This window comes from Plectropomus leopardus, chromosome 4, assembly GCF_008729295.1.
Source record: "Plectropomus leopardus isolate mb chromosome 4, YSFRI_Pleo_2.0, whole genome shotgun sequence".
In the NCBI taxonomy this organism is placed as follows: domain Eukaryota; kingdom Metazoa; phylum Chordata; class Actinopteri; order Perciformes; family Serranidae; genus Plectropomus; species Plectropomus leopardus.
Genome location: NC_056466.1, coordinates 19,837,256 through 19,850,157, shown reverse-complemented (window position 1 = coordinate 19,850,157; position 12,902 = coordinate 19,837,256). Strand labels below are relative to the sequence as shown.

Genomic DNA, 12,902 nt, shown 5'->3' with positions numbered 1-12,902 from the left:
ATATGTAATTTTTTGACATTTATATCTAAAGATTCTGTATGTATTTTTTTAAATGTATGAATTACGTGTTTATTTATTTTTTAATAGCCAGTGGGTGAAGGGATTGTCACAGTAAATTAAAAGCTGAGACCTCCCCCGACTTTGTCAGTTGCTTGTAACAGCCTGTGGACTGACCTCTATGTAAAGAATGTGAAGAATGTGATGAACCTTAACCAAAAAATCCCTTTCTGGCAGAAAGCCCTAGTGGCAAATGTCTCCTAATGGCGAGCTGCATCTGCAGCAGCAGCCCGGAGATGGACTTGTACTTACAGCTGAGGTTTGCGCTGGTTGAATTTGAGCTTTTTAGCCGCTGACTGAAGGTCTGTCCCCAGAGTTGCTGTCTACGTTCCTCGGGGGGGGGGGTCTCTCATTTGTGGGGTATGACAAACAAACAGTAACAACAGTAACCCTGAAGAAAAAACTGACTGAAATATTTTGCGATATTGTGGTTTTAGCTGGCGGATGTTACCCAACATTGGCTCGCTTTGAAATGCAGAGGAATTTCCAGCTAGCAAAGTACTGTATCGAGTGATTAATGTGAACTAATTCATCCAGACTCCTGGGGCAGCTTTGCTATGAAGCATTGAATGGCAAATCTAGTGAAGCTGAGGTACAGCCATAGACTGGTTATAGGTAAGGCTGACTGTATCCTAAGTTTAGGTTATATGATGAAGTAAGTACCAATCAGCAAGCCTCTTAGTCTCATGGTGTCAATGGTTCAAATTAAACACAGAAACACACAGATAGTAATGTTATTCTAAATATGATGACAATTTATTTTACAGAATTTTATCAACATGAAGCTGGTTGATCACAGTCAGTCTCTTGTTTGTCACCATTGTGGTCGACACAGGTGCTCGCTCGTGGTTACAAAGGATGCAGTTCACTGAGCAGCCTTAGAGAGAGGTGTCACTAATAACAAGGATTTTCTGAAAGTTACATACAGAGCCTTTAACTTGTGTAAATAGAAAAGTGCAGTTGCTCTAGTTTTTTTTTTCTTTTGTTCCTTCAGACTAAAACACAGAGGTCCTCCGGACATTCCAACGTTGGTAAGAAATATCTTTAAACAGCACATTTTCCCAAAACAACCTCCTAAATGTTTAGGAATTAATGAAATATTTGATGGAATAAAAGTTTTTGAATTGCCTGTCAGATCTCCCTCCTCAAAACATCTCCTCCTCGCTCTCGGCTTCAGGATTTCCTAAGATGGAGGTTTGTCAAGAGTATTATGGCTTGCCTCCGCCCCCAGTGGGCTTTGGCCAGCCACTTAACCTCTCCAAAGGGGACATCGTTGAGCTGACCCGGGCAGATGTCGACCTGCCATGGTGGGAGGTAGCGTTAAAAAACAAACAGAAGTATACACACTGTGTACTGTGTACTGTGTAAGGCTGGGGGGGGGGGTCACACATTATTCTGTTGCATTTCAAGCTTTACTTCATGTGGTTAATGAGTGGGTGTGAGGTGCTTTGGTCTCCTTGAGTCTCTTTTCTAATTTTCCTCTCTGTATCTCATTCTGCTTCCTCCCTTGCGTCAACCAGCACACCTCCAATATGTGATTCATGTACAAGGTTTTGATTTGAAAAATAAATCACACTCAGTGGCTGAATACCATTTAGCTGCTTTAGTTTCAGGGTTAGGGTTATTGTGCATGCCGGCTCATTTTCACACTGTCACGGTCCACTGGGATATCTGATTGGAACGGAGCGATAGTTACTGTTATAAGTCACACCTGTGCTTTTCCTACAATGACAAATCTGCTGAGAAAAGACCTATCAAGTGAAACTTACCCTGTTGCTGATCAATTTTACAAAGCAAACCATAGTTTGTAGGTTGGTGAGTGAATGTTTTACTACTTCTCACACTTTATATTTCAGTTCTGTTATTGTTGCATGACAAAGCAGTTTAGATTTTGTTGACTCGGTGGATTGTTTGTGGGAAACTTGTCCACAATTTTGGATTCACAGAAGTGTCATTCACAACAATAAGCAAAAGTTATTTTATTTCTTTATTGCTTGCTGTGATTATTTAAAGTTGACGAGTGAAGTTTATTTTAAATGAACATATTTCGAGGGTAGTAAAGACATTTGTCTTAAATGTCCGGTGTGTAGGATTTAGGAGGATATATTTGTAGAAATGCATATGAAATAAGAAGTATGTTTTCTTGGGTGTATAATAACCTGAAAATAAGATTTGTTATGTTTTGTTGCTTTAGAATGAGTCATATTTATCTACAGAGGGAGCAGGTCCTCATCCATGTTGCACCGCCATGTTTCTACGGTAGCCCAGAATGGGAAAACAAAACACTGGCCTAGATGGGGCCATTCATATCTTCATGTCCGCCACAGTAGTAAGCAGGCCCTTTGCGACAAGCTAACCAGCTTCATAAAAACCCTGATGTTTAAAACTTTTATTCAGTGTTTTTACCAGTCCATCAGGTCCATTTGTTTTGGAGAGACAGAGACCTCTACGGACAATTCGGCTCCCGGTAAAAACTTAATAAGCGTCCGGATCTTAAGTTATTAGGGGAAAAAAGTGAGTGAAGATTTGCAGATGCTAGGCTAGCCCTCTGTCTCCAACATGCTGCACAACGTCTGAGAAACATTGATTTGTAGCATGAAACTGCCTGTACTGCCTTCTCTATTTGTGTTGGAGAGGAAGAGACCTCTGCAGATAATTTAAAACCTCCTGAACAAAAAACACTGAAAGAATCTTAACCAGGAGTTCATGACTGACACACAGGAGAAGGTTCGGTGCGTTACAATCTGCAGTCCTCACCATTAGATGCCACTAAATCTTACACACTGTTGTGTAATGTTGAAGTCTTGTTAGTAAAAGGGCTAAAGCTTGAGAAATACTGGCTTTGTGCTTTAATCAGCCACACTCTGGAACTGGTGGATCCACAATATTTAATTAAGCCTTTTTCTAGCCATAAATCATCATATTAGTTGTCTAAAGCTCTGGGAGACTTCCTCAGAATACAAATATGGTGTGAATTGCCCCAGATCAATATCTGCTGCATATGAGCCATTTGTTTTAGGGTGGTGGTTTGTTTCCAAGTTACTTCTTCATGTTGATCTGATGATTCATTTCTGTGTTGCAATGACTGGTTAGTCTGCCCAGTCCATGTGATTTGTTGTTGTGTGTGTCACTCAGGGAAGAAACCTAACTGTTGGTCAGATGGGATGGTTCCCCTGCCAAAAAGTTCAGCCGTACATCTCTGTGAGTACAATCCACTGGCCAACATGAGCTCCAAAACAACACACACCCTCCACAAAAATGACATACTTTTCAAAATGTATTTTGATGTGTGTTTTTTGATAAGTTTTCAAATACTTTTTAAGAGATATCTGAGCACAAGAAAACAAACTTGACATGTTCCGTTAAGTTCAGTGGTTTGTGTCAGCTTACACCATTTGCTCAAACCAACATTAGCAGTAATGAGAACTGAAGAACAGTCACCACCAAGACCACGGACCTTTGCAAAGTCTTACACCTAACCTCTGTGTGATTTCACCTTTTTCCAGAGGCCGACCTCTGACCTGTCTGGCTTCAGCTGGTGAGTATCAGCAGCAACTATGTTTAATCAGTCGGTCACCAACCTCATAGCTTTATATCATATTGTATTGTACTGCGTTGTGACAGACACTGATTAACACATCAAAGGTGATGGAAAATAACATTATTTATAGCCCCCCTCCAGCAGATTTCTTTTGGGAAAAAATAAAACTATCATTGTGACACTGATTGGATCTATCACCTCACACCATTGAATGCAAAATATAAATTAACCTTTAGATATTAGTTGCTGGTCATGAAATTGCTGCTCTCATGAATAAATAAAACCAGCATGTAAAAACACAGGTGTTGTCCTCTAAGTCACCATGCAGGATCTAAATGATTTCCTTTGGTGTCACCTGGTGGTATCATCAAGTATGACATTGTGAAATGAAACAACACAAGATGCCCTCAGACTGCACCAATTTACACCCAGATTTTTCTGCAAACAAAAACTTACATCACCAGAGTAATTTGAAATGCGCAGCAGTCGTAAATAAAACCTGTTTTGTTGACAGCTTACTTGCCCCCCCCATTTGCATTTATAGCCATACAAAAACATTTAATACATGATTTACAACACACTATAACACAGTTGTAAGCAGATATATGTGTTAATGTCAAAACTATGATTCTTCCAACCCTAAGTGGAGGTTAGTGTATAAATAGATAATTAATGATGGATACAGCATTATACTGTAGTAATAATATGAAATATGCAATATAGCTCCTCGTCCTTACTTTCATGCACACAACCAACACGTGTTGAATTTTGCACTTTGCAGTCCTGCTTACACGGGCATATTAACATTTCTGTTTTATACTGATGTTCATTAATATGCTGTGTCCCTTTTAAATAAACATTTAATAAATAGTGGAAGGTATAGCTGCTGACAAATACTGTACATTAATAAACACTTGATATCCTCTCATCCGAGTACAGCTGCATTAGAGTTGATAAAGAAATGATAAAGAAATTTGCAAATATATTATTGTATATTGCTTATAAATTCTAAATAAGAGTACTTAAAATGTTCAAGCAACTCTAAAGCAACATGTTGTAACTTATTGAAACCCACACTTTTGCCTTGTGTTGTTTCAAAAGTATTTACAGTCTTGCTTTAAGCAAAGAGTCAGGTTCTGATTTTCACTGTGCTTGAAGGTTCGCGGGAAATATGGACAGAACGGCTGCCAAAAACCTGCTGATGTCCCGGTCTGATGGGACGTTCCTTGTGCGGCAGAAAGACGGAGGAGAGTTTGCTATCAGCATCAAGTAAGCCTTCGCAGATAACTCATTAAAGAGATTTATTTTTTTTAAGATTATTTTTTTTGGTTTTTAATGCCTTTAATGGACAGGACAGTTTAAGCGTGAAAGGGGGAGAGAGAGAGGGAGAGAGAGGGGGCGACATGCAGCAAAGGGTAGAGACTGGAATCAAACCAGCGGCCGCTGCGGCGAGGATACAACCTCTGTATATGGTGTGCCGCTCTATCCACTGACCCAACAGGCGCCTTAAAAGAGAATTTTTATCAGGAAAAATGTATAGTTTATTTTACTTTAAGTGTACATATTGAAGATGGCCTCCTAGTAAACGCTTATTTGTTCATGTGCAGGTCAAAAGATACTAGATTGTTCTGTTAAAGCTGGGATAAATTTGGTTAAAATTAAAGGTTATTTAGATGTGGTTATATTCAGTATTATTGTATATAGCATTATATATTGTTTTAATATTTCAGTTTGAAGCAGGTCGTAGTCATTGAAATTCATTTGAAGCTGTTGCTGTGTATAACTATGATTGATTGACTGTCAGAAAATCTAGCAACTATTTTGATGACTGATTAATCATTTAATTCATTCAAATCAAACTCCACATGTAAGGGTACAAGATTGTTTGTTACAGACCTCAACAAAAATCACATCATCATTTTTTAAAATGAAAACAAAATGCAAAAATGACCATTTCTACTAATTTTCTGACTCACTCCACAATATCTGTCAAAAAACAGTGATAAGATTTTGTTTGCATATTGTGCAGCCCTACAGTCAATGACCAAACTCATGCTGGCTCAGATATGTTGAACAGCGAGCTTTGCTAAACTTTGATAAAGAGCTGGATTTCTCTGAGCTCAGATATCGCTTCGTCTCTGAAACAGGAAAACACGTCTTCTCTAACAAAGGACAAGTACATCATCCATAAAACCATGGTCATATGACACTGATCTTTGCAGAAGTGGAAAAGTCTGATTAAGCAAGACCGAGGTCAACTTTTAACCTCTTTATGAAAGTAACCTCTTCACTGAACTTTCCCATCAGTGTTATTAAAATGTTATTATAAAAACACTGATCGTCTTGTTTTTCTGTTATCTGTTTCATCCATAGCACTCTGTCTGATTTTCCAGGTTCAACATGGACATCAGACACATTAAGATCACGTCCACTGACGGCCTGTACCGCATTAATGACAAGAAAGCGTTCAAGGGTTTAATTGTAAGTCAAGTTTCTTTGTTGCTACTGTATAAAAACTATGAGATATATATGAGATAAAGCTCAAAGCCATTGTGTCCCTGTGTGCCGCCAACTTGCCAAACCTAACAAACTGAGTTTAACAAACATCTCTGACCGGAAAAAATACACTGAAACTGCCCTTTACGTTGCAAGTAAGTCGTTTCCTCAAGTCAGTCCACATCCAACATTTGTCTCGCATGTCCGTAACACTCTCCTTCTCCTGTTGTCGTCCTTCTTCTCTCGTTAGGAGATGATTCAGTTTTATCAGCAGAACTCTCTGAAGGAGTATTTCAAGGATGTGGACACCACGCTGTGTACGCCATACAAACAACCTGAGCAAAGCAACTCGCCAAACAACACGCCAAACACCACGCCGAATACCACACCAGGTACAGTACATCTCTGTCACTGCATACTCTTTATTATGATCTTTACTGAAGGAATACTTCAACATTTTTGGAAATGTGCTCATTCGCTTCTTACCGCTAAACACCGCTCAGTACAACTGAGGCTACATGGAACTTTGTTGTGCAAGTATTTGGTCACAAACATAAAATGTATAAAATAATTCATGTAGCCCACATGAGGTTACCCATTGGTTTGTTGACTGCTGTTTTGAAGCCTTTAGTTCGGCATTTCACCATCTTGATTTTTTTGGAGCCAGAAGCATCCAAATTTGGGTGAGAGGCTGGTGCTTTGCAGAAGCAGAGGTTAAATCTGAATGAGTCCAAGGACACTATCAGCAGACAGCCTGTCCGGCAAAGTGGCCCCATCCTTAATTATGAGTCACTTTAAGCCTTAATAAAAATGTAAATGGGTGAGTTTTATAAAAATGAACCCCCCAAACAGCTGTCATGAAAGAGGAGATCAGCTATAAAGACCAAAACCCTTTTATACCGAGCTGCATGTTTATTTCTGCTGTAAAGCTTGACATCAAACTTTCAGTTTATGTTTTTTAAAACTTTTAGTGAGATATCTATAATCCAGAAAAAATCATGATTATCCTGATCCCAGGAGCAGGGTGGATTCAGGGTGGATTTCAGTGACAAAATGATACAAAACTTTCAAATTGGTGAGATATATACACATTAATATGTATTTTACACTTGATTTGTTTACAGTGATAAAGAAGATAAAGTAGACATTAGGCTGCCTATTAAGCCCTTCAGAGAGGTGAATATAAAAAAATAAAGTATCTGCTCCCCATAAATAATCTCCAGATAGCTGTCAATATTTAACAAGAATGATTTAAAGTTACAATAAAGAAGATATCACTCTCTTTCTCTTTGGTGGCACCTATGGCAATAGGTGGCAAATGTAGTGTGTTTGTTAGAAAACTAAGTCCGGTGATTATTTTAAATCCAGCTCCTGATACTGCAAATGCACAGGCTTTCATCAGTGGGTCATTATTATTAAATGACTAACGTGTAACCTCATTTGGTGACAGTAACTTAATAGACATTCATTTACATGAAAATTTTTGAGAAAATTCCTTGAATTTTAACTTTAATTCGTGACTTTATCTTAAAGCTGTTTTAAACTACGGTCTTCTTTACAGAGCTGGCAGCCTACATTGTGATATGTAGTCCCAGTTAGAGCACTGATTATCCAGATTTGGTCATTTTAGTCATTTGTGTACCTGTTTGCGGGTGATCTAATCAGACTTGTGCAAAAGTGAGATGGACCAGCTTATCCTGGATAGCAAAACATGAGACTTCCAAAAAATGTATGAATTATACGTTTTTTGAACACAACCAGGGTGCTGGTGCTCGTGCACAGGGCAGGGGGCCGGCCATGGATGTTTAAAGAGAAAGGCTTTTGTGCATGTGCACGGCGTATTTGTCTGGGTGTTGAGTTCAAATATCAACAATCTTCAAATCAGAATCTCAAACTCCACCTTTAAAACCACACAGGTCCACCTCATGGTGGCGCTAGAGGAGAGGTCAGAGGTCAACAAAGTCAGCAGGATTCATCAGGCAACAAGAATGTCTTTATAAAAAATAATGGCAGTCCATGAAATAGTTGTTGAAACATATATTCAGTCTGGACTAAAACGGTCGACCAGCCAAACACGGACAGATGGACATTACTATTCATAGAGCTGCTCATAAAAAATCCTCCCACCAGCACCTGTAAAGCTGTCAAAACTGAAGCATAAAAATGACTAGTTGTGGGGTGAAGTGGGGTCATGAGGATTTTTGTCACCTATGAACAGACCCAGGCTCTCAATGAGACTGGTATCTCCTCACCAAACTCTCGGAAAGAAAATGAATATGCTAATTTCCTAAAATGACTTCTTTGGGACTTATCCATGTCGCTCCATTGGTCCTGTCTGACAGGAGGCAGCATGAGGAGTTTCGGCGTAGTGAGGGCCAGGTATGACTTCTCAGCCAGAGACCGCTCCGAGCTGTCGCTGCGGGAAGGAGACACCATCAAGATCCTCTCCAAGAAAGGTCACAGTGGCTGGTGGAAAGGAGAGGTGTACGGCCGGGTGAGGAATTTGGAAACGTTATTAAAAGAGCTACATTTACAGGTTTTAAGGCGTCTCGTCTAACCTGCTCTGCTCTTGTGTCTCCAGGTGGGGTTCTTTCCAGCCAACTATGTGGAGGAGGACTACTCTGACTACTGCTGACGTGGCTCCTGAGGAGATGTGTAGACCCATTTTTGGAGGTCTGTGCGATTGCATTAACCCATATGCACGAGTGTGGCTGTGTGCGTGTGAGAACGATGCTGTTACTTGTGATCCAATGACTGTCTAGTGATGTGAATAAAACTTTTGTCCAGCCGACCTGATGGATGTCTGGTTCATATCTGTAGAACTAACTGGGAGCAAATATCAAATATGCACCGGTATCCGCTTCTTAAATTTCTGTTTTCAAAAATATGTGCATTAGTCTGCTGCTCCACTCTTCTAGGAGGGATTTCCACAACATTTTGGAACCTGGCTGCAGGAATTTGCTCTAGAGCATCAGTGAGATTGTAACTGAGGCTGGGTGATGAGGCCTGGCTCATAGTTTCTGTTTTAATTCATCCCAAAGATGCTGGATGGGGCTGAGGTCGGGGCTCTGTAGTGCGGTCAAGCTCTTGCACGGCATATTGGGAAAATCATTTCAAGTCTCTTGCTCTCCAGAGCAAACAGTCTGGTGACTTAACCCTTTGAAACGTGGAAGAAATGTTTGTTTTTCCAAAAACATGGGGAGAAGACAGCAACTAAAGACAAGGCCCAAAAAATAGCAAAAAAAGGTTCAAAAGAAAATTGCTTGAAAATAAGCAATAGATAGATAGATATATTGTTTTTTATTACATTTGGCATTTGGTAATATTATTTATAAAATGTTTTCTTATAATAAAACTAGTGGCATTATGAATATGGTTTTTGGGACATTTTGGATAAATTTCAAATACTTTTATTAAAGGTCTTCTCCAGACTGTTGCCCCAAAGTTGGGAGCATCCTTCTGTCTCTGGTGTCACTGTTCACAGCCTTCACTGACTGTGAGGCAGCTTCTCAGACCTGTCCTTGGAGGATCACTGGTCCTACATGTTTCAGCTCTCTTCCTGCTGCAGCTGATTGAAATGATCGGCTCGTTATGAGCTTCTGAAGCAGCTTGATAACAGACTGATCATTTCAATCAGCTGTTTTGCAGCAGAGATCTGAAACGTGCAGGACCAGTGATCCTCGAAGAGAGGTTTGAAAACACTGCTGTAAGTAAAGGAATCAATACCACAATACAAGTAGATCATTCAAACTTCAAAACTGGCTGGATTTCTTTCAAAAACATGGGATGAAATTGCCAGAAAATAACCTAAAATTTAGCAAAAATGACAAGAATGTAAAACACAAAAGGTAGAAAACTAACAAAAACTAAAATATATAGGTAAAATAGTTAATAATACTTATAGTAATAATAATTATGAATATAGTTTTGTGGACATTTTCCTAGTTTTTTAGTTATCTTCCAATAATTTATCTATCCAGCTGTCTTTTATGAAAACACATTTTCAGGCCATATTCTCTTCCTAATTTCTTGCTATTTGTGAGACATTTCTTGCCAAGTTGCTCGACAGCCATGCTGTCAAAAACAAACAAAGACACAAAATTGGGTTTCAAATGATAAAATGCACAGCACAAGAAAACTGTCATTCCAGGTTTCAAATGTTTAACTAAAAGTAGCCATCAGCAGTTTTGTATACTGTATTATTATTATTATTAATACAGTGACATGTATGCAGGCCTGAAGTGTTAAAGCTGGTTGATGCAAAGCTTTTAACAGCTTTACATGCTGCCGGGCAGTTTGTAACGGTGTATTTGTTTTAAAAAACTAATCTTTTGCATGAAAAATCTTAACCTGTCAAGTCACGTGTATCAGCTGTCAGATACGTATAGTGGGGCATCAAGATTAAAATTTCCCTCTTTGAAATGTAGTGGAGTAGAAGAATAATTATAGTATCAAGTTTGTGCGGTAAATACGTGATTAATATATTTACTTTCCACCACTGAGAACAAAAGTATAAAATCATGTGCTGACAGCGTTGTCAACATACTTCGACCCTTTAAATTTAATTCAGATGTTATTTCTGTAGTTTGGCAGAATTAACCCTTTGAAACTTGAGCGCATTGCCATGATTTCTTTCAAAACATTGGAAGAAATCATGGCAATGCGCTAAAAATTACCCAGAAATTAGCAAGACATTAGAAAAAAAGTACAAGAAAATTACTTGGAAATTGGCATAATAATAATAATCAATATATTAAAAAATATAGCTAAATATAGTTTATAGTTTTTTTAAATATAGTTTTCTTTTTTAAAATAATTTTCTAAATCTACTAATTTCTTGAAATTTGCTTTTGGGAGTTTTTTTTTTTTTGTCTTTTCAAAAGACAAACAAATCAGAGTTCACAGATTTAAATACAAGTGAATTGCATCTGAATGTAGCACAAGAAAACCGTTCCAGGTTTCAAAGGGTTAAAAAACAAATGTTTTTGCACATGGCAATCTTCTCCAAAACTAGAAAGCAAAGACTTACCTCATCCTGGACCAGTGGAAGACGTGAAAATAAAGTGAAATGTATGAACAGTTTTCAATTACCTGCTTGTACAGATAACATGGATGTTACTGACATTAACAGACCTTTCTTACAGCAGACATTTTGACATGTCAGATTAGTGTATTAAAATCTAAAATATAAATACGTAAGAGTAAACAATTAGCACAGTATATAAATTTTCAATATATAAAATAATGTATAATATGCTGAGTATGTAAAAATATAAACGTAAAAAACACAGTACTAGACAATTAGCACTAATATGTGACAATTTAAATGATAATATGGATAATGTGCTGGGTGTGTAAAATGTGTAAAATGTAAAACTGCGCCTAATGCTACAAAGCAATACATAAAAAAACTAGTATGTAAGATAAAAATATAAAATTATAATAGCAGCATTCCACTTAAGAGGAGACCCTGGCATTCTCCATGCTGGCTAACTGGGAAATTTACTCTGCTTTTCCCACTATGACGAATCTAAATGTTGAGAAAAAAGTCCATTGAAGAAGTGTTACACATACAGGAGTTACTTCAGTCCCTTCCTGCATGAGTAAAAAAAACACAACTAATGGACAACAATGACCAACACTCAGCCTTGTAGGTAGGTAAATATCTGCTTTAATTCCAAAATATCAAAACAATAACTGTAGAACAACAACATCTCTTTCACATAGTTTTGGGCAAAACTCATAAGATAAAACTAAGGGCAATGTAATTTCTGTTTTCTGCTCTGGAGATAGCACTCCTCTCTTTTGACTGTGTTGTGTGATCATGGTGGTTTTTCACGAGAGATCCCGTCTGCGTGTGTGTCTTAACGGGGACGAGGGTCATCTGTGTGGAGCTGGCCTGTGGTCCTGCTCTGGTCTACTGGTAGTACAGCTCCAGATTCATCCCGTCGTGGATTTCATCTGCAGAGTTTGTGGTTAAGTTCAACAGATCAGGATAGTTTCTGAAGCCTGAGCAAAGAGGCGCACAAGTCTTGTTTCCACCTGAAGTTTAACACGGGATTATTGCCCAATGAAGCCAAAATCAAACTAGTTATATAGATATTCACCCCATGTACAGTTGTCATGAATGTTGAAATTAGCTAAAGAGACCAAAACTGTTTTTGGTCCAGGCTGTAAACATGTTGATGGGCCAGAGTGCTCCAGGGATGACATGTTTCTGCAGAATGACCAGGACGTTAGCTCGCCCTGGCGCCCTCGTCAAAAAGCTTGTGGGATTTTTTTTCAATGGATTTTTGATTATTCCAGGGAATAAACTCTGTGGTTGACAAAATTTACACGTTTTGTTCAGCATGATAATCTTCACAAATGAACTCCACTTTCAGGATTTTGGAAGCCGGAAGTACAAAGCTAATGGTAAGTTATTAAAGAACTACACCACAGCGGTGCTGCCACCACTCGGCTCGGAGGCTGTAAGGTTCGGCACGGTTCGATGTGACGATGTTCTGTAGTCTCATTTCTCCCCTTTCTTTTTTCCAGTATTTATTTACTGATGTATTTTATGTCATTGTCTTAGGGACAATTTAACCAAATATTTCTGTAACATAAAGCATGACCTTTTTGGTCAAGTTAAAGTTGGAGGATCTACTTCAAATGTTGAAAAAAAATTGAAAACTTTGTTCCTTTATCCTGTGACAGTAATGCAAGTGACATTCGGTAAATTATTTTTAAAAATAAGTTATTGAGATTTTACAATGCAACATTTGAAAAAAAAATCATATCCTACTTCCCATGTCTTAGAAATTTTCTG

General features: G+C 38.4%; 1 protein-coding gene across 6 annotated transcripts in view; it reads left to right on the top strand.

Annotated features, from left to right (window-relative positions):
- Window positions 1-8,885, top strand: part of LOC121941726 (proto-oncogene vav-like) — a 39,636-nt gene extending 30,751 nt beyond the window's left edge. For 3 of the 6 annotated variants that reach the window (XM_042484582.1, XM_042484583.1, XM_042484581.1), the window contains 9 exons: window positions 1,052-1,088; window positions 1,193-1,371; window positions 3,193-3,258; window positions 3,564-3,595; window positions 4,757-4,867; window positions 5,992-6,079; window positions 6,345-6,486; window positions 8,437-8,588; window positions 8,676-8,885. In XM_042484582.1, coding sequence (XP_042340516.1) covers window positions 1,052-1,088; window positions 1,193-1,371; window positions 3,193-3,258; window positions 3,564-3,595; window positions 4,757-4,867; window positions 5,992-6,079; window positions 6,345-6,486; window positions 8,437-8,588; window positions 8,676-8,729 — 861 coding nt within the window. In that variant the 3' untranslated portion in view covers window positions 8,730-8,885. The remainder of the gene's footprint in view (window positions 1-1,051; window positions 1,089-1,192; window positions 1,372-3,192; window positions 3,259-3,563; window positions 3,596-4,756; window positions 4,868-5,991; window positions 6,080-6,344; window positions 6,487-8,436; window positions 8,589-8,675) is intronic. The other 3 variants (XM_042484584.1, XM_042484585.1, XM_042484586.1) reach the window with 3 other exon arrangements.
- Window positions 8,886-12,902: the final 4,017 nt, after the last annotated feature.